General features: G+C 38.7%; 1 protein-coding gene across 1 annotated transcript in view; it reads right to left on the bottom strand.

The window, feature by feature from the left end:
* CFAP58 (cilia and flagella associated protein 58) overlaps positions 1-24,856 on the bottom strand; it is a 56,387-nt gene that overhangs the window by 20,546 nt on the left and 10,985 nt on the right. Inside the window, exons 5-14 of the mRNA XM_010159209.1 lie at positions 23,503-23,640; positions 21,210-21,369; positions 20,094-20,176; positions 18,850-19,041; positions 14,283-14,444; positions 11,596-11,742; positions 7,904-8,044; positions 7,345-7,568; positions 5,213-5,324; positions 2,848-2,952 (exon numbers count right to left, since the gene is read on the bottom strand). Of these exons, the coding sequence (XP_010157511.1) occupies positions 2,848-2,952; positions 5,213-5,324; positions 7,345-7,568; positions 7,904-8,044; positions 11,596-11,742; positions 14,283-14,444; positions 18,850-19,041; positions 20,094-20,176; positions 21,210-21,369; positions 23,503-23,640 (1,464 nt within the window). The remainder of the gene's footprint in view (positions 1-2,847; positions 2,953-5,212; positions 5,325-7,344; positions 7,569-7,903; positions 8,045-11,595; positions 11,743-14,282; positions 14,445-18,849; positions 19,042-20,093; positions 20,177-21,209; positions 21,370-23,502; positions 23,641-24,856) is intronic.

The raw sequence follows: 24,856 nt of genomic DNA, 5'->3' as shown, positions 1-24,856 counted from the left end.
TTCCTGCTGCTTCTCATAATGGTAAATATCAGTCAGGATCAAACCCTGTACTCTCTATTGCATACACTGCCCAGAAGGGAACCTGGTGAAACAACCCCCCTGGTGCGTACAGCTTTGGTCTCTCCGGACGGGTAACATTACTTCCCTCCATTCATTTCCTTCTGCTGGAGGTATTCCTCAGGCTCTCTCCTTCACCAGAGGAGTTTGGAACATGATAGAGTCAGCTTCATAAGTTACTACCAAGCATTTTGCTTTAGTATCAGAGCACGTCACAGAACAGATATTATCATCATACCATGCTACATGTAAATAGGAAAACCAGTCCAAAGAACAATAAAATGATTCGTACAAGGTTATCCAGACACAGCAGAAGCAGCTCAGCTGTACACTTTGCTTGAGAGCTCTACACCAATGAGCCCTTTGAGGGATGTACCCCAACCCACATCTTCAAGGCCAGGCTGGAGGAGGCTTTGAGCAACCTGGTCTAGTGGAAGGTGTCCCTGCCCATGGCAGGGGGGTTGGAACTAGATGGGCTTTAAGGTCCCTTCCAACCCAAACCATTCGGTGATTCTATGATCTCTGGCTGCCTCACCTTCCCCCACACCCTGCTATGAAAGAGCCCTATTCCAGTCATTGTGGAAGACTCAAAAACACTGTAGCAAACCAGAGAAGAGCTCAGAGATGTTGATGGTGAAGCCCTAAATAGAATGTGGTACTTTGGGCTTTTTCTGTACCATCAGTTTCACTGAGGGAGACCTTCATTTCAGTATTGTTGCAAAGGAAATTTGTGTCTGAATTAAGGACGCAAAGGGTCTCATTAACGATTCTAGATATAATAATTAAATTTCATAGACCCAAACTCTGACTTAAATCCAGGAAAATAATTTTAAAAATGTAGAAGTGCCACAGAAGGACTGCTGCATAGACAGCAGTCTATGCTGCCAATGGCGAGTATAGTAACGTAGGCTCAAATACCAATTACTTCAAGGATTTTCTTAGACAGGCAACTTAGTACCTCTACATCTCAGTTCTTCACTTCTAAATAAGGATAATAACTAAATGGGAGCACACTAAAGATAAGGCAAGATACTCTACAGAGACTACGTCAAAATCTAACAGAGTTGGGTTTATGCGTGGGTAAAACACAGCAAATTTTAAGCTATTTTTACTATATTTTGTTTAAGCTAACACACTATTTCACTGACAGCATTTCAGTGTGCTGTGGTTTAATCCCAGTCAGCAATTGAGCACCACACAGCTGCTTGCTCACCTCCCCTGTTCCCCAGGGGGATGGGGGAGAGAATCGGAGGAACAGGTAAGAAAACTCATGGGTTGAGATAAGAATAGTTTAATAATTGAAAATAAATGAAATAAAATAATGATACTAATAATATTACTACTACTACGACGTAACGAAAATACTACTGCTAATAATAATAAGAAGAAGAATATGTAATGAGAGGAAAACAGTAATGGGAAAAAAACAAATGATACAACCACCCCCCACCCACTGAGAGATGCCCAGCCAGGTCCCAAACAGCGAAAGCCACAGAGAGAGAAAGAAACTGCCTCTGGTTGACTTCCCCCAACTTATATACTGAGCATGACTTTCTATGGCATGAAATATGATCAGCTTGAGACAGCTCTCCTAGTCATGTCCTGCCCCAGCTTTCTGTAGTGAAGAGACTGGGAACACAGGTGCAGAATGAGAAACCGAAAAAGTCTTTGGCTTAATGCAGACATTGCTTGGCAACAACTAAAAAACAGTAGCATGTTGTCAATATTATCAGCACAAATCCAAAACATAGCCTCACTCCAGCTACTGTGAAGAAAATTAACTCTATCCCAATCTAAACCAGCCCACAGTGCTATGTAACAAAAATTATATTTTTCCAAGCAAAGGTATTACACACTATACATGACCTTCAAATGAAATTGCAGATATATTTTTCCCTCTACAAAACAATAAAGAAAGAGAGACAAACCCTGCCTTGATAACATCTGCTGCCCTGCTTCTCAAAAGGGAATAAGCTTCAGGGCACATTCAACTCTCCATTGAGTGATACCTAACATGGGTATCAAGACTACTCATGTATTTAAGACCAAGATGTTAAAATCATATCTAGAACTGGCAAACTGTAGGTACCCCTACAGTCACCAGAGAGAAGGAGACAAATTTCCTAGTTTTACGCCTCTGAAGCCCAAAGACAGTGGGGGGTTTTTTGTTATATTTGATGGCCATGTTTGCACCGCAGGAATATAGTCTCTCCTTGATTCTACAACATAAATCTTGTTGGTAGCACTGGGGTTAAGGGACATCTGATACAGTTAAGGAAAGATAAGCTATCATAAAAATTACTTTCTGGCAAAGTTCAGCACAAAGACCTTGAGGTCAAACATGGTCCAGGCAGCAAAATATCTAAATCACACAAACCCTGTAGGATTCCTTCTGCCAAAAGCCAAGCTAAGCACAAATGGAATCAAACAAGGATTTTTCCTTCATGTCCCAGTTATAATAGGCATGTTTAAAAGGACAAAAAAGCCTTTCCAAAACTCTAACACTGTTTTGAAAATTAATCCTTGGCATGAATAAATTAAAGTGAACCTCACATTTTATTTTCCAGAGTTGTCCAGGTATCAGTAACCAGGCTATAAAATCAACTAATCAGTTGATTTGTTCTCTTTCAGTGAGTCAGTGCTGCCACCTAAAGCTATCTAAGGGGCATGCAAAAGGAATTCAAAGTCCTGCATCTAAATAGCATTCAGGAAGTACATCAGAGCAGATAGAGAATGCAGGGTATGTCAAATGTGTTAATAAGATACAACAAAATAATGATGCTGCAGTACCTGAAGGAGCAATTCTTTCTCTATCACTTCACCTGCCTTGCTGATAAGCTGCTTCTGTAATCTCTGTATTTTCTGAATCAGCTCATAGGTACTTGGGTCACTGGCCTAGACAAAAAACAAAGCAGACTCAAAAATTATACGTTACAAAAAGTTAGTGTTTCTTTCTTGCAGATTAAAACAATAATATCTAAGCATCCAAAAGGGACAAATATAAGGTGGGGGGAGTGGAACAGTGTTGGGTGTTTTTTCCAATGGCATTTATACAAGCACTCCCAAAACTGGAATCTCTGCTTCTTGATGATCAGTTGGATCATGTTCATGTTTAACACTATTACCCTCATCAGTCCTCCTCAAAACAGCTAATATAAGCAGGAGTCCTTCAGACCTTAACCCCCAAACCAACAAAGATTGGTAGAACCATGTGGCAGGGAAGGAAAAGGTTAGTACATAATTTTTAGCAGAAACCCAAACTGCCCACTAACATGGGCAGTCCAATGCAAGTACTCCTCACTGTTTTAAGAACTTCATTGTCAACTGAGTTTTAAGGAAAGGAAGGTTTTTCTCCTGAACAAAAGAAAGAGTAACTGCAACACAGTCTTTTGAAATAGGCTGAGAAGTTAAGACCAGGAGCTGGTAAATGTCTCTCCTTCTATCCATTTCATTCTTTCCTCACAGATTGTATCTGGAGGGAAGCTCTAAGGAGCAAACAAATAATTCTGTGAGGAATAGCTAGCAAAGCTTACTTTCCCACCGCTTTGTACTGCCTTGTTGGATTCTTTAATGAGGAATAAATTCTGACTGGAGCTTTTCCCCAGTCGGGGATTCACAGCACCTCTCTCCCATGTGACTTCTCCTCTCTCATGTAGTATCTCTGGTGGCTCATAAGAATTAAACTCATGCTGCAGTAAAGGCTCCAAATAAAGTCCTGCTCTATGCATAAATGCTTGAGCTTGCAAGGAACTTGGTATCTCATGGCTCTTAATCCTTTGTCTTATTTTATCTAAATTGACAAATCAATTCAAATGTAACTGGGACACTAACACAGATATACATGCAGCGCTCACACCACATCATCTCCTGAGAAACCAGGCTAAAATGTAGTTCAGTCCCCATGACCCACTCAGTCCTTGATTTTTTTATAGAACTGTTCAAACATGGTGCCGATTAATGGTATGAGAGTGTTCATTAGGAACTGAACCAAAACCCATCAGGTTTATTTGATATAGAACTTGCCATCTGCTGGCCTTTCTGTGTTCCAAATACAAACCAGTGACCTAGAATGGAAAAATATCACTTCCCATTATCAGTTTATTCATACATTCATTTTCCCAACACTGGATGTTTTGACTGGCATGATTTTTCCTTGTTACAGGGTGCTGTAGGAGATTTTACCTAGATGTCTTTTACAAGTTCAGCATCCTGCATTTTATCTCCCTTACATGCAAAAAGCTAAGCGCATCGTTCAGCTTTTAGCTCAGCATGGAAAGATCAGAAATTAACTATCATGCTAGTAAGCACAGCCAAAATATTCAGGTCTGCTTCTGTAGGGACTAGCATGTTACCACTGATTATTAGAAGAGCTAAGCAATCTAGGCTGGCATCAGAACAGAGATCCATGCAACAGAGAAATCTTAGCTGACTCTGACTTACTTCAAAAATATCCAATGATGCCAAATGATGTTCATATATTTGGTCTGTGCTTGAAAGACATTTTATATCTCCCCTTCGTTTTACAGGTTGTGCTGGATTCAGCCAGGGAAAGGGTTAAATCTCTTTACTGTGTTCAGTAATTCAAATTCAGTTCAGGTTCAAATAGTGTGAAGATTTAGATTTGCTGTTTATGTAACAGTTGAACTCACATTTCCTGGAATGGCTATGTCTGGGAGCCCACCACTGTTTATGTGGAGGCATCTTCCTTTTCTCACAGATGTCATTTACCTTTTGAATTCATGTCTGTCCATTCCAGTATACCTGTTCCATGGCCCTTTTTAATTCTGACTTTCTTCCCATATGCATCTCTCTAATTTGTGTAGGTAGGATTGCATCTTTCCTGTATCATCCTCCTTCCCATCATCCATGTTAAGGGATCACCTCTTTCTAAACTCACCTTATGCATTCTTATTCCCTTCAGCATTTGACTGGCTCTTCACAAATACCTCTGCAATATTTCATTGAGAAAGTGACACAAAAATAACGCTGATTGCATTGTGCAAGGAAACCATTCAGCAGTTAACCATTCCACTGGTACTATGGAAATTGCAGTCTGCCTGCCCCTCCACATGATCTGCATAACAGTAAACTAAATGTGCTTTGTGCTGTGTCACTGATTTTATAATATGGGCTTTTGGAAATGCTGAGACATCACCTCTAATTTTCTCCATCTATGAACATTCAAGGGATTCTCCAGTTCTTCTTCCAAAGCTTTGCACCGAGTCTGTTCCTGTAATAGTTCCTTCCGCATGTGATGAACCTCCCGTCTTAAAACCAGCAGAAAACAAAAAGATCAAAACCACATCAGTGTGACCAAGGCACTCATAAATATTAACATTAACAAACCGTTCTCCCATGCACTACAGCACTGGCAAAGTGACTCTTGTGATTAACAGTCAACACCAATATCACGATACAGGTGGAGCCATGAGGTAACGAATGCAGTTAGACCTCTTCACTCACTTTAGTAAGACTGTCTCAAAACAGGGGCTTCTCATGAGTTCCTGGAGCATCTACTCCACAACCTACTGGATCTCACTGCCCACATCTTCCCATGTACATTAAGGCCAGAAGGACAGTTAATTCATCTAGAGTATCATACAGATCAGTTATGGAGTCATAGCCAGTTACCTCTGCATTGAATCTGACAGCTTCTGTTTGAAAGAAGGTGTTAAATCTCCATGGCGAAGACAGTCCAGTAAAGAAAATACTCTAGGACCTACGTACGACGGGCACTGCTCTCTAAAGAACCCAAGTTTGATTTCTTTTACTACCTCACCTCAAGGAATTTCAGGGGTGATTTGTTGTTGAATTTAAAATTAATTAAGCACTCCCCAGATGCTTTGAGAACTACACTTCTATGGTGGGGATGGAGGAGTCAAGGGGCAGGAAGTAAAAGACATGTTCTGCAATGGCCCAACCTTTATCACCTTGGTAGGTGGATCCTGAAGTTCTCCAAGGGGAAAAGAGGTAGAGGATCACCATGTGCTTATTCCCTCACTGAATCTTTTCCTGCTAAGCTCAGAATTGCATTTAGCTCAGTAGAGAGAAAAATGCCTCTTTTTTCAACTGTGAGGTTGGACAAGGTTATGGAAGAGGAAAAGAACCCACATCTCCAATTGACAAATCAAGAAAGTTAATTAGCAGCACAAGTGATAAATGGAGTCTTTCGGCAGGCGGTTTTCACGATGGTTTTGGACTTCATTAAAGTATGTGATTGCTGCTGCAGTTAGCAAGAATTGATCCACCCATCATGGCATGCATCGCATTGTACTTCAATACCGTCACTGAGTTTCGATAGAGTACCAGACCTTCGGCGGAATGCATTTGGGCAGCAAGTTCAAATCCATTTCCTGTCTGCTGTCAGTCGATGAAAACTGCAATTGCTAATGTTTTGTGCCCAGTTCTCTTTTCTGTTACACCAAATCAAACTGGCATAATTCCACTGGAGTCAATGGGATTGACCATGGATTGAAGTTGATTTGCTCCAGGGAAAGCCATGGAATTACAATGATACAGTAAAGCTAAAGATCTCATCCAAAACTGTGGTAGCTACATAGTATTAGCACGGCAGTTATCTGCTAAAAACATAGCTGCCTCTCCTTACAAACCAAAACTGATCGTGTAGAAAATGACAACAGTTTCCCATCAACAAAGAATACACCTCAAATACTGGAAGATTAAAAAAAAGAAGGGAAGCATTAAGCCAGAGAAGGAGGAGATAAATCAGACTGAGGCCATTAAACTTCTGTTTTAAAGAAACACAACCTTCAATGAAAATTTAACTAAATCTTTCTCAGAGAACAAGTCTACATATAAATCTGGAAGGAGAGAGCTCTGGAAATGTGCAGGGGTGTGTTATAAATATGTCAAATGTTCCCCATACTCTGTGGATTGCCTAATAAAAAGCAGTTCCACTAATCTGGGCCTTGAGTAACACTAAGTAGCTCACTCAACTATGAACACATTTTCTGCTGCTGTCTGTCAAGTTTAGTCTGTAGGCAGTAACTCATAGTACAAGGGGAAATACGGAAACTATTTCAATTCTGGCCAAGATGTCTTTTTTTCCCCCTTTCCTCCTTCTTGTATTTTAATTTGCTTGATTGCTGATAAGTTGTTTTGTGAATTTAATTCAGTCTGCGCTTAAGGTCAAAACGAACAATCCCCTTCTCCGAGTAATAATGTTTGTTGATACAAATCTTAACCATTCATAAAACATATTTTCCGTCTCAAACACAGGATTGTGGATGCAGTGACTCTGGAACTGTATTTAGTCAGGTTTTTTACCTGAGCTCCTCCACGTTAGCCACATTTTTGCTAAGTATCCCCTTCTCACGCCGAAGTTTTTTGATCTCCAGCTTCAGAAGTCGGATGTCTTCCATTCTCTGTTGGTACTGGGTTTCACCCTTGTTTAAGATGGACTGCTGAATTTTTATCTTTTCATAGAGCAGAGCCACTTCATCATTGCACCGAACAAGCTGGGACCCTAGGATAGCTCGCTCGTTGATCACCTAGGGATGCAGGGCAAAGCAATAATCTCAGTTACAGTTTCTCACTACAATCTCAGGGTATTGTGACTATTTTTGCATCAGTCAAAATCATGTGCATTAATAGGTTTTACTGTTACTATTGAAAGAAATATGGCAAAGGCCTAATAGTTTCACCAGGGTTCAGTCATCTGAATAGTGCAAACTATATATTTCATTCGCTTCAGCGTCTTAACAATTTTGTTCCAATGGCACTACAAAGCTTTAGTAGTACTACAGGATCTTGATCTTAAAAATACACTGGACAAATAAGGGAACAGAATGCAGTGTGTTTGAAAAGCCAAATTAGAGATTCCTACCTGGTCAAATTCCTTTTTCTGCTTCAACCCCTCAGCCTCAGCTTCAGCAATGGTTTTTCGGAGTATTCTCTCTTCTGCCTCCTGATTTTCTATAAAGTGTTTGGTTTCCAGAGCCTGTTTTTTCATCTTAATCAGTTCAGCCTGATGGAGTCAAAGAATATAGGAAAACATCCTAAACATCCCATTACATAAACATGGGATTAAGACTTAGGATTTTAATAAAATCTCATACATTCTTTTAGTTTCCTGACAGGTACATATTTTGTTAGTTTTTGAGAACAAATCACTAAGACAAGCAAGCATGACAACTCATAAAGAAATGTTGTAAAGGGTATTTTAATATTGTTGTGTTACACACAACAGCATTTTGGATGGATTTTTCTTTATGACAATGGGTCAAATTGTATTTCAGAGGCACCACATTTAATAACTTTTTTTTTTTTTTTTAATTAAGTAGGTCATATTTGGAAACATTTCCAATGGAGTTCTTACGTTATGAAAATCTAGCAGACAGAAGTTCAAAGCCAGGCTGGGATGTGAGAAAGGGCAACTCACCGTGCTGGAAAGGGCAACAATCTATGCTATGTAATACAACTTAGTATCAACTCAGGACAGCCAGAATTCATGGAAAAGATGGCAGCTAGTCATGGAAGAGCAAAATTAAAGAGCTTCAGCACTTCTTTAGTGGATGTGTAGATCAGGAAGACTAGGAAAAGAGGGGCTGTCCCTAAATGCCAGAGAAGTAATGTATTGTTAGTGCAAGGTGTCCCTGCCCATGGCAGGGAGGTTGGAACGAGATGATCTTTAAGGTCCCTTCTAACCCAACCCATTCTGTGATTCTATGATTGTTACAGTAATTGCACACAACTAATAAACTAACACTGGAATCTGCCCAATAATTCTATCCTATTGTCATGAGCTCAATAATTCAAGACATGCATGTAAAGAAAAACTAACATGGTGGTCTTGGATTACTAGAAATATCTATCATTGCTCAGCAATTAGTTAGAGCCAAGCTGGAACTATCTGACTACAGTTCATTTTCATGGATATGAAAACTTTCAATCCCTGACCAAAAGACTGCCACAACTCTGACCCTTATAAAGGATGATGTTAAAGCTGCCTTTTCAAAAAGAGCATCATCCAATGCTGAAAGAATGAGGTTGTGATGAAGGCTGCACCTGCAAAAACATTGATTTAAGACAGAAAGAGTTTCATCATCATAATAAAATAGCTTGTTCCATTCTTATTTTCTTTCATAAAATTCTCATTTCCCCCTATGTGCAACACTCATATCTCTTACTCAGTGTTGGAGGTTCATCAGAATCCATCAGCCGAATGAAAATGCAAGCCACTTCATATTGAAATGCAATCAACACTGTGCAAAAGCTGTCTACAAATGTAAAACTGCTCATGCATTTGGCATTGCTGGATAATATTTTTTTAATATATCAAAATTCTATGTTCTCCTTATGTCAGAAAAAATATGAGTTGTAAACAAGAAGAGGTATTAGATGTTGGCAGCAAACACTCATATAAACAAATCTCCTCACTGGAATGCACTAAGTTAAAATAAACATGAAGTGCCTTGTACAGTAAAGAACATAAATACTTTGAGCCACACAAAGGCCTCACAAGCTAACAGGACTTTCAGTGAGATGAAATGTGGTAAAACCTACAGTGTGAGGGTCTGTGTGCATTAGGTAAGAGAAAAGGAAATTAATAAACACAGTCACTGTGCAAGCAGAAAAATGGTCAGGCCTGAAACTGCTGTAAATCATCAGTTGCAGCTCATTTGAAGTTGGTTCAGAGAGTTTGTAAGAATGGAAGAACAGGTATCAGGAAAGAATAATTTATATGGGACCTATTCTAACATCTCACAACAAGTTCAAACCAAATTCTTTTTTAGATTCTGAAATATTGGGGTAACTGAAGAGGGGTTTTTATTTGTTCTAAAGGAAAATATGAATTTTATAAAAGGTATAACCGGGGGTGGGACACAGAATGCTGAAACAACAAGTCAGAGGTTTTACATCCAGATTTCTAGGAAATTAAAAAAAACCAAACATGCATGAACATCTACAGAAATACAGAGATGCACTTGACAGCAGGTCAAACCTGGAGGGCCATAGTTCTTACAGCTTTCAGATATGTATTTTTCAATATTTGGATGCTTTGTTGAAGCAGTCTGATCCACAAGCCTGTATGAAGGCCAACTGAAATCGAAAGGCGGCATTGCACTGGCTTTAATGAAGCTTGGATCAGGCGTCCTCTGTTTCATTTACCATGATTATACACTTTTAAGACCTTTATGCCAGCTGAGGCAAGCATAAATCCAATATCTGTATAGTCTCATTCCTGTGAATCTCAATCCTCCATGCGATTTCCCAGAAACAGCTTGCTTCCTTCACATCAGCGCAAACAGGACAAATTGAAGCTGGCTTGCTACACAAATAATTGGGTTCTTCTGTGCCTGTGTCAATCAGCTCCCTCTTAGAATTCTCCTCTGCTTTAGTATTCAGCAGAGACAGTCAGGTAGAAGACCACAATGCCCTGAAGCTAGTCGGTAATGTGATGTCAGTGTATGGACATACTTGCTAGTGAATAATTGAGTGGGTAAACCATGTAGCAATCATATGTTTGTCAAATGGATGGCAGGCCGTTCTGAGGTGATGAGACAGAATTGGGGACTAGTTAAGGCAGAAAGCTGCACACAGGAAATGAGACGCTGTTTGACTTCTCCTGATAGAACAACTCCGAGACAGATCAGGTGTAAGAACACAAATCCATCACCTGTTTACAAAGCTCTATTGACATCTTGTCATAACTGTAATGTGCTGAGAAGGGCTGAAAACTCAAGGAACCATTGCAGCATAACAATAAACTGACAAAGAAAACATTGTGCAAAGTGGCAGGGGACTTCTGGGTTTGGGGGCAGTTGTTCTTCCTGGGTTTGGTTTTTTGCTACTGCTTAGTGAAGAGAAAAAAATAAGATGCTGTGGACACTAACTCCTTAAATCTTTTGAGACTACAGCAAATTCGGTTGAGATATCACCACAAATCTAATAGCTTATCTAAGTATGGGCTGCAGTCAGTGCTGAGAAGAACCACCAGTGCTTCAAGCACAGATTTCCTTTGATTTAAACCAGTTTCTTGTTGCTTCATACTACAATATTAAAATAACTTTCTGTGCAGAGGGACCTACTAAAAGGCACTAACTCCCAGAAGACTAGTGCTTGCTAGTCACACAGAAATACAAGATTGTGAAGTGTAATATAAATGGGATTTGCACTTAAAAACACAGAGAGAAGAACGTTTTTAAAAATAAAACCTTGAATTATAAGGGTCTATTTTTAAAAAGTTTGCTAGAACTAGCCTATCCCCAAAATTCACATTTCTGCGAGCAAAATGGAACTTCTTAGTAAAACTGTTCAGTCACCAAGAGATTTAAAGCTTCCAACAGACAATCCAGGACCTTTCTAATTGCAATTACAGGCAAAGATTAAATTTGTCAGATACACAGAAGATTTGTGTAATTAATACCTCTAAAGAGTACTGAGATCTTGTGCTTCAATTACAGCATAGTTTACTAAAATACAGCAAAACATCTACAACAGACCAGTATCATGATGCAGCCTGTGAAGTCATGGAAACCATGCTTTGTAAGAAGGTTTATGTGTAAGGGCTCTTACTTTCAATGATTCCTTCTCCTCCTCTGTTTGCTGATATTCAAGATGTGCTTTCACAAGGGCTGCTTCTTTTTCTTTGATCTGCTCTTTCAGATGATTCAACTCATGTGGCAGAGCCTTCAGTTTCATTTTCATTTCTGCTATCTCATCCTAATTAGACATGAAGCGTGATCACAAAGAGAGATCAAAAAAGAGCAAGTTTGTTATTGGGAGTTTAGGCTATTTTGATGTTGGAAGAAGTAACCATAATGCTTGAGAGGAGATCTATTGTACCTACTAAAAGATTTTATTTTTTAATCCAACAGAACAAGACAATTTCATTAAATGACAGGTTTTTTGTTTATGCCAGCATGACATTGCATAAAAAAGCCTTTAAAAGATACATTGACAAAAACAATGATCATAAGTTATGAGTATAATAAGCTATTTAATTTAAAGTGCTGCACACAGGGTAAGAACTGGCCATCAATCCAAATTAATAAGATTCTGATCCTACCCATCTGTTTTCATGCTTCTAGCAATGTGTTTTTCAGTAAGGCTGTATGCAGTTGGGCACAACTGTTTGGAGAGAAGCTGGTTTTGTGCCAATGTACGTACCCATGAGTAAGATACCTATGTGCCTGCAAGGAGTATGGGAAATGCTTATCTTCATTTTGCCTATGCGCTAGCTTGCACAGAGGGGAAAAGAATGTGCTCAGAGATTGAGAGTCCCTCATATGACAACATTTAGCCTATATTTTAAGCTGAAAACAAAAAGCTTGGTAGCACTGCAGAGAAATCAGGTCACTAGGGCTACTTCTACGCACAGCACAGCAGTGCCTGCCCGTACAAAATTAAGAAACTGTTTCAACTCATTTCCATGATGGCTGATGTTGTGACATGAAATGGGAGCTAACAAGTTCAGTGCTTAGAGATACGCTCTCCTGGATCTCATGAAAGTACCCTTAGAAGCTATTGCTCCTCTGCCAGAGGCTGTCACCTCACAGAGAAGACATCATAACCTTTCATGTGAATACATTCTGTTTCAGCACAAAACCAGGGTAGCTTAGAGCTCTTTCAGCACTGTCCACCATAAATGGGGATTTACTTGGCAAATGTGTGATGTTTTCTTGCATTAAACGCTTAACATAGTTAAGCAAGATCTAGAGTCACAGCAATCTTCACAAATGTAACTGAGAAAATACTGATTAGTAGTCTGACAGCCCTCAAAACCAAAATTTGTGGATTCCACACTTATTTGTCAAATCTAATAAAGCAGAAATTTCCTCCAAAAAGGAAGAAAAATTCACCGTAATTTTTAACACAACGCTCTTTTTTGTCTGTTTTGTTTTTCTGTCATGGCTGGCTGACATGATACTGAACTACAAATGGCTCTTTTTTCACTGCTACACATAATATAGCCTTGGCCAAAAGATCTTTCGGGTCCAGCTATCTTATCACACAGGACTTGCTAAAAGAGTTTGATAGTAAGCCAAATAAGCTATTAAAGTCTAAATACCGGCCTCTAACAACTGGAACCATGAACCATATACCACCATATAACATTCAAAACCTGAAAAAGCTGATGAGTACATCACTTCATTTTGTTACTTGGCACATAGCTGCCAGCTATTTATAACTACACATATCTGTAGTTATAAAAAAAAAAAAAAAAGAGAGAATTAAAAAACACCCCAACAACAAAAAACTATTAAAAATCATTAGTGTTGCAATTTTTCACCCTTATTTCTGCTGAAAGACTGTCTGGGAGCAGTGAGAATCCCAACACCACCTCCAGTGATGAGAAGCAGGCAAAGCTCAAGTAAAGTGTCCCACATAAATGGCAAAATAGTTCATTCCTGATCAAATTCCTATCCAACAACAGTTGGATTCAGTTCAGTCCCACCTGCTTCTCAAGCAAAACACCTACTTAGTCAAACCAGGGCATAAATTCATAACATACTATATATGTTTATGACATAAATCCTTATTCTGAAATAACCCAAGGCTGTAAGTCACAGCTATCCAAGGTCCCAATCTGTCAATTGCAATAGGATTTGTGTAGTATTTTGGATCTTTACATCAGAGCAACAGAGTGTATCCTTAAGTGATCTGTTCTCTTCCTCTAATATTGTTAGTGAGATCCCCAAGGAAGAGATATGAATGGAGAGAATCATTATCTGAGGAAAATTACACTCCCTGAAAGGAACAAGTGAGGTGGAAGCATTGAGTTCTGTCAGAAAATTCCACTTCAGCTGGGAAAGTGCTCCTTCTGCTTTCTAAATCACGATTCACAGTTCTGTGCATACACATTCAGGTCTAAGGGGGCAATCTTATTGCTCTTATACCCTATTTCCCATACAGGCAGACAACTCTTAAAGGGACAGAACAGAGTGGAGCCAGGATGGAAAGGGAAAAGTTTCTTCTCTGATATGGTTTTATGATTCTGTAGCTCCAGTGTACCGTGATTTTATGCGTGGTTTTCAGCAGAGATATTGCCACATGATGACTGAATTCCTATTTCAAGTCCAAATACAAACTCTCCAGATAAATTGTCAGGGACCTAAAATGTTAATTTCCCCAAAACACACATAAATGAAAAAGCCACTTCTGCCATTTACCCAGTGATCTTTCCTTTTAACAAATTAAAATTAGATCAGAAAAAAACAGCAAGAGCAGAGAGAAACACAAGGAAAAACATATCCTTCTACCTTAGCTTCCATCAGGTTTTTCCTGTACAGGTTCTTCTCTGTTCTCATAGCTTCACAGCTGTTTTGTTGCTTCTTTAATTTAATCACAGACTCTTCTATTTTCATCTCATAGTCACAGATCTGCATGTCCCGCATTTCAATATCTTTCAGGTGCTGGAGGACCTGGAGCAGAAAGAAGGACGTGAACACAATTAAACTATCATCAAAAGATTATAAAGATGGGGCAGAGTTTGTGATTTTCTTCTAAGATGACAAGATCAAATCCGCGTGATAAGAAGTTTTAGCTACAGCTAAAAATTGCTTCAGTCCAGGTACCAGTTTAACATTTCTGGATTGCTTCTTTGGGAGAGTATTTTATTTTAATCTGATATCTAGGTTTTGTCCAAGACTAAAACTTACAGATGTGCACATATTTACTTTAAAAACAAGCTACTGAAAATATTGCCACTGAGTGGGTTCAATAAAAATCAACATAAACAGCTTTTGTCAAGAATAGCCTTTGGTTATTTATAGAGCAAAGCTAGACTTCGTGTGTTGTTTTAAATCTCACCTCTAGAAGATGAATAAAAATATGTTTTCCCAAGAAGGTCTGCGTGTACTCCTGTATTCTAACAACTCAAGTTTTCTTTAATGAACATACGATCACAAACTGTTGACAATCACAAACTGTTGATATATAATTACACTAATAACAAAGTCAGTGTAACTTACACTTGATCTAAATAAGCATATAATCACCTTTAGTTGCTTCTATAAAGGATTAGAAATAATGATGTGAAGATTACTTAAAGAGAATGGAGTTTCCTAGAAAGAAGATGAACCCATGCAGTATCAATAAATGAAAATACAAAATTCTATAGACACCTTTATTAAACAGTTACCACCATAACAATATATCAGAATTACTATGTTAGATGAATAAAAATACAAATAGTTATTAATAATTATGATGGGCTTCCTAACTATTTTTTTGAAATGTAAGAACCTTTCTCCTGCTGTACAAAGCTGAAAACTGAGAAGAACAAACAAGCTATATTCAAATGGAATCCAGCATTACAAAGAAAGAAGATTGAAAGAAATAAAAAAGAAAACTAAGTGCACACATCAAGAACGTAATTTTTCAGGTCCATTGCCCATGGGAGAAAAAAATGCCACCCTTAAAGCTAGGAAAAACATCAAGCATGAAAGAAAAAGCTGAGGAATCACACGGACAAAATCCAGAAGCCCATTTACAACTGCATTTCATACCCAGTCCTCCTGACTGTTTTTGAAGGTAGCACTCTGAGCTAAGATTTATCTTCATATGTCAAAGTAGAAGAATTTAAAAAAAGAAAAAAAAGGTTTACATCAAATAATTAATAACTGCAAAGTCTGCAGTCGACAATGTTCTCCCTTGCTTAGCAGTAAAGCCTTCTGAGGTCTAACTATGGGGCAGGAGATGAATTAATTGACCATTCTGCCAGGCACCTCCAACCAACTTCGAAGATAAGGCATAGATAAATATGAAAAATTTTATTACAGCATCAGGAATACAATTCCAGCAGATTTATAGCTGACTGCAGAGGACCCCAGAAACTGCTTACACTCCAATACCACAACATAGTCCCTGTATATAACCCACTCCTGCCTTTTCCTTTTCTCTTAAAACAACCTGCCAATAGTAACAGCAGGGAGAAGAAATCAGTAAGGTATGTTTTCTATCTGCACTATGGTGATCATAGGCTGGGGCAAGATTTGAAAGTAGGTCACTGCATTTCTAAGTCTTTTACTTGGTTTTGATACATTGTAAGTGCAATAAGCTGGTGGACCAAGTTGTCTGAGTTGTGTTCATGGGCTGGATGCTGACTCTGCTTTTTCAAGAATGATTAAACCCACATAAATCTCCCCTTATAAATACAGAAATGATACATGAGATGTTTTCCAGCACAGTCCTGTGGGAGGCTGAGCATTTTCACTTCTGATTTAGTTGATAGCATACTATACCTCTCAGATTTGGCAATGAGGGGGCAAAGACAAGCATGAAGTATTAGATATTCATAGTTGTCTTCTGTACCTTCACAGTTTTTTATATTTATGCTTAATTGTCATCTACTGCCTGTTACCTGTTTGGTTCAGTGAACCTATCCTAGATCTCCGTAACGGTGCTGTCCCTATTTGCTTACCTTCCTTTAACCATTGTGAGAAGTGCTCTCAGGATCTTCATGGTGTGCCTGCTGAGCATTAAGTTTCCCAAATGATTATGCACATTTTTAAAAGGAAATATATTTTTTAATTTTCCTGGATATATTGTTGTACTGTAAACTTAACAACATAAATGTCTCTTTTTGAAAAAAATAACACATTAGAGACTGGTTTTGTGACCTCTCATAAGATCCAGTCAGAGAACACTTCAGATGAGACTTCACCACCTTTTTTCAGCAGCCTAAGCCTTCCACAGGGAAACTAAGATTTCATAATCTAAGAATTTAAATTAAAAAAAAGAAATATTCTACTACTATCTGTAGCTCAGTTGTATGGGCTACACAACAAAGAGCAAAGACCCAGACTTTTTTCTCATTTCTGCTGGCTAATCAAAAGTAGACTGTTCAACAAGTGATACCCACAGAAAAAGTGTACAAATGAGCAGTCAGCCAGGCCAATAATTAGAAGAACAAGCCTAGCACAAATTCTCAACACTAAAACCTTTTACTATTGTGGATATGACTTTGCTGACTCTGTTCATCAGTTACTCAGTAGTAAATGATGATTTGGAAAGAGGAATTCTGCAGCTCTATAGCTTCTGTCCTGCTGTAAATAACCAGGCAGCTTTCAGAGCCAGCATGGCTCTGTTTGCCTTGCAGGAGTTCCAAGAAGTCTTTGTACTTAGATGGGTTTGGCTCTTTACCAGCTTTCACACAATTCAGAAGGTGTGCAGTGAGCTCCTTCAGAGAGGGCTTGATGGCAGAAGAGCATGGACTGGCCATTTGATTGCTGTCCATCAGTAGCTCATTCCCTACCAGTTGAGAAATTTCTCCTTGGTTTTGTCACAGTTTCTCAAGTTACCCATCTGCATAGGTCCAACAGTGAACCTAAATATTACCTAGTGGATATAATAATTCTGATCCTATGTCATCCTTCTACCCTGTGTTTTGCCCTGCCTTGTTCTTCCAAAATATGAGTAATCTCATGTAGAGAACCTCTGCAAGGACAAGACTATTGTCTCACGTTTTCCTGTGCTCAGAACTGTTCCTGCTGCTCTTCTCCTGCAAGCTGAGTCGGGAACTGACCCTTTAATGAACCACAGAAGCGTGCAAGTCCTTCGGAAACTTGCAATCACAACACAGGCATCATTATACAAACAGCTCAAGTGTCATAACCCATTTACTGAGGCTCTGCCTTACATGAAGTGACAGAAAAATTGCACCGGAAGTAGCAAGGGAAAAAAAAGGAAACAAGCAAACATTTGTTATTTTCACCCTCAAAATATTGTGAGCAACCCTAATCAGAACTGAAAGCAAGATCCTTGTAGTTCTGAGTGTTATGAATTACTCCCTGGCCCTATTTTACAATGTTGTTAACTCATACCTATACTGTTACAAATGCACTATGAGGGAAAGATGCAAAATATGACTTTGCAACAAAGACAAATCTCATTGTCATGGAATACTATTCCAAGAAAATGACAAAAGTATTCCCAACAAGGGACCATATACCATTCCAAAAATTATTTAAAGCCCCTGGTCACATGAAGTTGGAAAGGATCATTTTAAAGTGAAAAGATAGCAAATAACTTGTGGGTTGAAACAGCTCAAAAGCCCATCACAGTAAATCAATAAGCTTCTTGGAGGGCCCTTCAATGTGATCTTCAGCAATTAATGGAACATGTTACAACTGTGTTCCTGAATATACTGTCAGGAATAAAGTTGTACATAATAATGGGCAGCAGGCAACACAAATTTTGTGCAGTGTTTCTCTGCAGCTGTTCCTGGAAAACTTCTGTTTTGCAGATTAGCTTGAACATGCTCAGATGTCTTCACATACTGGGAGCAATCCTTCAAAATGCCAAGTCTCTTACGAAGATGTCCATGGCAGGGGTGTTGGGACTAGATGATCTTTAAGGTCCCTTTCACCCAAACCATTCTGTGATTCTATGTCGAGCACTGTCAGCTCTCACTGGCCTCAATGTAAGGACACCAGCAGTACGCAAGATAAGGTCCTTTGCAGGTAAGACAGAGCAGTCAAAGTGTAATTTCCAAGTGCATACAATAGTTTCAGTTTTGGGACTCAAGGATAAGAAGTCAGAGGCCTTGGTTTGAACTCCAGCCCAGTTTCATTTCTCAAATGATTGCTGAATAAGAGAAATATATGGCTGTACTCAAGTCTCTCATAAAATGCACACCCCTTGATGAGGTTCCCCCAGAGAGACCTGAAAGAGTAGTTGACACCAGCAATAAGAAATCTTTGTAAATTGTGTGAAGAGCACTGATCTAAGCTTCCTCCCACTGGCACGTTAGGAAATGAATGTATCATCCTTACAGTTTTGAGAATAAGACAGGAAAGAACCATTTCCACACAAAGCTGTTCCTACCTTCTGTTTGAGCTCACTGCTTTCATTGATGAAACAATCTCTCTCCTTCTCCAGTTGGCAAATAATCTTCCTTTGTTTCTGAGCTTCATTCTTATAATTTTGAATTTCTGCTTCTAAGTTGTTCTTCGACTGTTCATGGAGCTTCACCAAATTTATCTGCTTCTGAGTGGCACTGGTAGCTTTGATCAAGTTCTACAGGGAACACAGAATAATGACTCAAGCTGAAAAGCAACACTGCCCCCACTGTGACAAAAACACACCATTATCTAAGTGGATTATGGACTTCCCAATGTTATTACCCCTTTTCTAATATGTTCAGTTGAAATACTTGGATAAAAAATTGATAGGATTGTTTACAAGTGGATATAATTAATGAGTCGAAAAACCTTACCAACTTTAAGGCATTTAGATTGTAAAGCATGACAATAGCCAGTAAAATAAACAACAAAGCCAAATACCCTTCCTTCTCATGCCCTAAATAGCAAGTTCAAACTGTAAATTAACCAAGCTTGGTTTAAAATTATGCCTAACGATTAAACAGGAAACTCCAGCATACCATCTTTACAAAATCAGCCTTCTGGTCCCACTTTGAAATTCTTTTCCCTGTACAAAACAGGTATTTGTTACCTGCAAAATCTGAGCCTGTGCTAGAGTCAGGACACAGGACAGTGAATCTATGCCAAGTAAAGCACCACAGAAATCATCTTTTAGCACTGAATTTACTGGATTACACTTCAGGGATGTCCATAAACATGAGATGCTATCCTGCAGTACAAGAACCTTGGGCTGATGAAAATGATCAGTATGAGAAATGGACCTAAAAACAAGCATTAGTATTAACACAGCCTGCCAAGCTGCTACAGCATTTTGGGTTGTTCTTTCAGTAGCAAAGACTTAGCTTGCCTAGATTCACATTAAACTTCATATTCTACAGTGTAAAAGCACAAATTTAATGAACTCTTTGGATATCAAATAAAGGATTTGCCATAAAGGTGAATACATGTAGCATTTTTTAACTCCCTGACAGTTTATAAGTTAAAACGTAGAAAACTTTTGTGTGTTTACAACTACTATTTCAATGCACAGAAAAGAATCAGTGTAAGCATCTGCTTAAGGAGTTCTGAATTCTTTATTTAATGTTATTTATTCTGCAACATTTCTGTGTCGCTGTGAGTGTTTAAACTACAGACATTTCATTCTCAAGCCGTGAGATTCATTTATCAGTATTACCAATGCAAGCTCACCTTGCTTATCAAATCCCTTTCCCTCATAAGATCATCTATAGCTTTCTTGTCAATCTCCACCTGCTTTTTGGTAGCCTCCAAATCTAGAGAAAAGGAGGAAAGATAATAAATCCTGGGTTCAAACAGTACAGCTGCTACAAATGCAGAAACAACTTCAGGGACTTTTTAAAAACCTTAACATTACATGAACAGTACAATTAGCTGAGACTAGGTTTTGCAAAGGTATCAGCTTTGATATTAATACTTATTTGGGTACTTAGAAGAACTCAGGCACAGTAATTAATGGTATGAGGACTTCTTGTATTTGCGTGTTCAAACCAAGATACCACAAAGAAGTTGTATTTTCAGAAATGCTTTCGTCTTTGTCAGCTTCATCATACTATTTTAGAAAAAAATAAAACCATTTTTTCTGAAAATCACTTAGAAAATATGTCTATTTTTATTCCAAAGCATATTTTATTTTGAAATTTTATTGCATTTTAAAGTTTGAAAAAGGTGAGTTTAAATTCTAAAAAAATACCCTAAAAGTTGGGGGGTTTAAAGTCAGGCAAAATATTTTATTAGACCAAAGGCATTTTCTTCCAAAATTTCTCTTTGGCAAAAATATTGAAAGTGCCTTCTTAAAGTTTTCCAGATCTGCTAGTAAGTCAAATTCAATACTTGGACAGCTCTAGTATCCATGGTGACCACCGAAGTCCTAAACATACCAGATCTAAGTTTTTCAGCTCACTTCCATGCATCCATTTCCAGGCTGTAGCTCAGCAGAATCAAAGCAGGGAAAAAAAGCATGTCCTAACCATGCCTGATTTCAGTGAGCTCTGAGATTGCTTCTCTCTCATAGGTCAGTGCAGGAGCAATGAGGGTGCGTTCGGGATGACTCCCTACATGACATGCCACAAATCGGCACATGACCAAGTTCTATTTTCACCACACATACGCTACATTATGAAGATTCTGTGAGCCTATAAGGTTTTTAAAATGCTGCTGTAGGTTCTAACTGCCATTTACAGTCTCTCACACAAGACACTAAAGGAGAATGACCCTAACAGGAGGATGTACCCTGAACGAATAAATTATGAGTCAGAAGACAGATCCATCTATCAGTTAGACACTCACCTCTCTCCAGTCCAGATATTTGATTTTTTAGGGTGTTTCTCTGATGTTCTGCTTCAACCTTTTGCTCCTCTGCAACACGCAGCTTATTCTGGAGAACATCTCTTACTTTGTTCAGCTGTGATATTTCAAGGCGCATCTGAGTCACTTCATCATCTCTGACCTACAGGATGGCAACAAGGAAAGGGGAGAGAAAGTACCCACAGAAAGAAAATGTCTCTGCACTTGGTACATACTTTTTCCATGAAATTCAGAAAGCAAAGCTATATGTGCTGTGGGTCAACTGAGAGAAGATAATTAGCTGATTGAACAATATTAAAAATAATTTAAACAAAGCACACACTGCCAGCTCATGTTAAGCTTCTCATCAACCAACACCCCCATGTCCTTCTCCTCAGGGCTGCTCTCAGTCCAATTTCCTTTGAAGTATTAGCGACAGTGACTATGTGAGAAAGATATGTGTAGTGTGGTCTGGTTGCACATCCCTAATAGCAGGTATCCGTTACCCCTATCTCTTCCATAACCTATGACTTTAAAGAAAAAACAACATGTAGGCTTTCTCTCGTTTGTTATTCAGAGGAGAAAATAATCAATCAAAACACTGCATAAGAATTAAGGCACTAGTTGCCAGGAAACACAACCAATCATGACAACAGAAAATTTTCTTTCCTTTAAGAAGCAAATATAACTCCCTCATATAATTCAGTGCCACTGTTAGGTTTTACAATCATCACAGAACATGGTGTTCCACTCAGAGCCTCAGATACTGGTTCTGTAAGGTGGTGAATCCTGCTGTGTGAGTATCCCCTGGGAGCATGTGAATCTGTCAGTTCTTACTGACAATAACCTTCAACAGATTTATGAATACTTTCATAGTTCAGGTTGCCCAAGACAATAGTGGAGATACTCAGCACATTGTAGGATGAAGCCACAAGCCCAGTGCCTACAAAAAGGGCATCTCCCATCATGACTGGGGCTCTTAGAAGCTTTAACAATTGGCTTCATTACTAACTGGGCAGTATCTTCTATTTTTTGTTCGCAGAAGTCTGAGTGCATAACTCTACAAGTTTCATTACTTTTTTCTGAAGTTAGGATAAGATCATAGGATCAAAATCCTCCTTTCAGCACTCCAGAGTCCCAAATGTAAGTCACATTTGAACACATTGTTTGTGAAGTTTTAAATAATTTTGGTATTGCTAGAAGTAATTGTAAAACCAGAAAACCTGGAAAAGACAGTAATTTGTTTCTCAAATAGGTAAGCAAATATCTTCCAGACTGCCTAACTGAGTACAATAGAAAACAAGCTCCTACCATACAGCCCATTTGGGATCCAAATCAGAATCTTCTGTGTTACATTAGTTATGAACTGAGCTTTTAATCTGTCAGTGGTTAGATTTATCATTCTGACTAGCAGTTCTCATTTAAAAATCAAAAAGCTCTCTATTGGCAAACAACCTTTTTATTTAGGTGAATTGGTTATACTTGACTAAACCTTGATAAGATGATGATTTTCTACCTGAATTTTCTGATGTTTAGCATTCAACCCCAATGATGATACAAACTGCAAGATACGGTAGAGAGAGTAATAACATCTAACACTTATACATTACCCTTTCTCACAAATGCTCTCAAAGTACCCTAAAAAGCATATGCATGAATCATTTAGTTCTTTCCCAACTGAAACTCACCTGCTTCTGAGTGGTACAAAACAACTGCTAAGCAAGGTAAAGGCTAAATGTAAAACGATCTAGATCAGAAAGTAAATACCACCTTGATTACTTATGTTTAACTTCCCCAACCGATACTGTGGTGGAAAATTTTTAGTGTTGGAAGCAACTTCCTTCAGTGGAAGCTATTTCAGGACACTGTTGTTATAATTTATTAACATTTTTCATTGGGTTTTGGCAACATTCTAATTACGTTAATCACTGTAAGAAAGTTGTTGCTCTTATGTGAAGATCTCGCAATCGAAAGAAGACCTTATGGTTGTCAGAAGTCCCATGCATCCTTTATGAACACAATGTGTTGGGCATGTTGAGTTACCTGTTTTATGAAACACAGCTGTCCAGCAGGACAGGCGCTACATTGTCAGGTGATAGGTTTGGAGACTGCACCACGGTACCGCAGAAAGAATGGCATCCAGTGACAGCCAGATTCCTAAAAACTCCTTAGATTTCCACCAAATCTACCCATAGAGAACTATCAGTACAAGAACTGAGGTCATCCCTGTCCCAAGGGGTAAGACTGCTGTCAGAGTGATAGGGCTGGTAGGATGGATGCACCTCCTGGTACTTACTTTCAGTTCTGCTGTCTTCTGCTGCATGTCTTGCATCACCTCTTGAAGCATCACACTGTGCTGCTCACTCTCTTGCATGAGCTTATTATTTTTCATCTGAAATTGCTCAAGTTCCTTACTAGCTTTTTCATTCAAGATCTGTTAGATTAAAGAACAATCCTATTAATTCTTTTTAATCTCATTACAATATCAACATATACATGAAGACAGAACTTTCCATCTCCTCAGAAGACAAAAGCTGCTATAGATTGTTGCCTGCTTAAAAACCACTCTTCATTGCTGAAGAAATTACTGATGTGAAATGTGATACATGTTCATATTGACTAGGGGAAATGATAATTTCTAATGAATAACACAGCCAATGTAATTTTTTTCTGGGAGCTTAGCAGGTCTCTCTTGCAGGTGGTAGATAAATATTTGACTACTTGTTAAGCATTTGGCAAGCTTCATATAACACAACAACTTGCTATGCATAATTAGTGAAAATGAGTATGAGATTCAAATTACTTCGATCAGCAGAGGGCAGGGAATCTTGGGTTCTTAGCAAGTAAATCCTACATTAATATGCTGATAACATTGCTCTGGGTACATGGTTTGCTGAGACCAGGACACAACCGTTTTCCTCTCTGACTTGTCTTGAGTCAAAAGCCTGGAACTGCAGTTTCATGATTTCTATGGAGAACATATATTTCAATACTGCAGCTGCCAGTCTTTTCTTCTGCTTGATGGGATTCCCCTTAATAGATATTACTCCATAAGTGTGGAAAGAACAATCTTCATATTGTTCACTTTAAGCAAGTAATAAACTGATGAAGTCAATACGTACTATGCCCTTAAACAGTAAAGGAAGAGACATGGAATCATCTTCTTCTGAATGCATGCAGAAGCAAAGACAATGTAAAAACAAGGAATACAGTTTCTTGTGTTGCAAATGTCAGGACAACACAGTGTTTCAGGCAATTCTTTCTTGAAATTTGGACATGGGTGGGATGAAGCCTATAGCAGCTGTATCAGACTATTTTCACTGTCATGCAAGCAAGGATATTTTATTAGAAATTTCAGTGGAATAAGAGCAGGCATCACAGCCAACTACAGTTCAGCTGGGAAACAATAACCCAATGACATGCAGTAGCTGAGTCACCTTCTCTTGCAGTCTCTTGCACAGCTGGGTAACCTGTGTTTTGGACAAACTTTTTGCAAAAGATGGTGGAGAGTGTCTCCACCTTCAAGCCAGGACAGGCAACAAAGGCAGTGCAGTAGTCTGATTGATTAGCCTGTGCACAGCACTTTATGTGAACTATACATCTCCAGGATAGTTTGGACAATTGAATGCTGCTAAAATCTGCACTTCAGA

The sequence above is a fragment of the Eurypyga helias genome, unplaced genomic scaffold, assembly GCF_000690775.1.
Source record: "Eurypyga helias isolate BGI_N326 unplaced genomic scaffold, ASM69077v1 scaffold7699, whole genome shotgun sequence".
Lineage (NCBI taxonomy): Eukaryota > Metazoa > Chordata > Aves > Eurypygiformes > Eurypygidae > Eurypyga > Eurypyga helias.
This window is presented reverse-complemented; position numbering and strand designations above follow the sequence as displayed.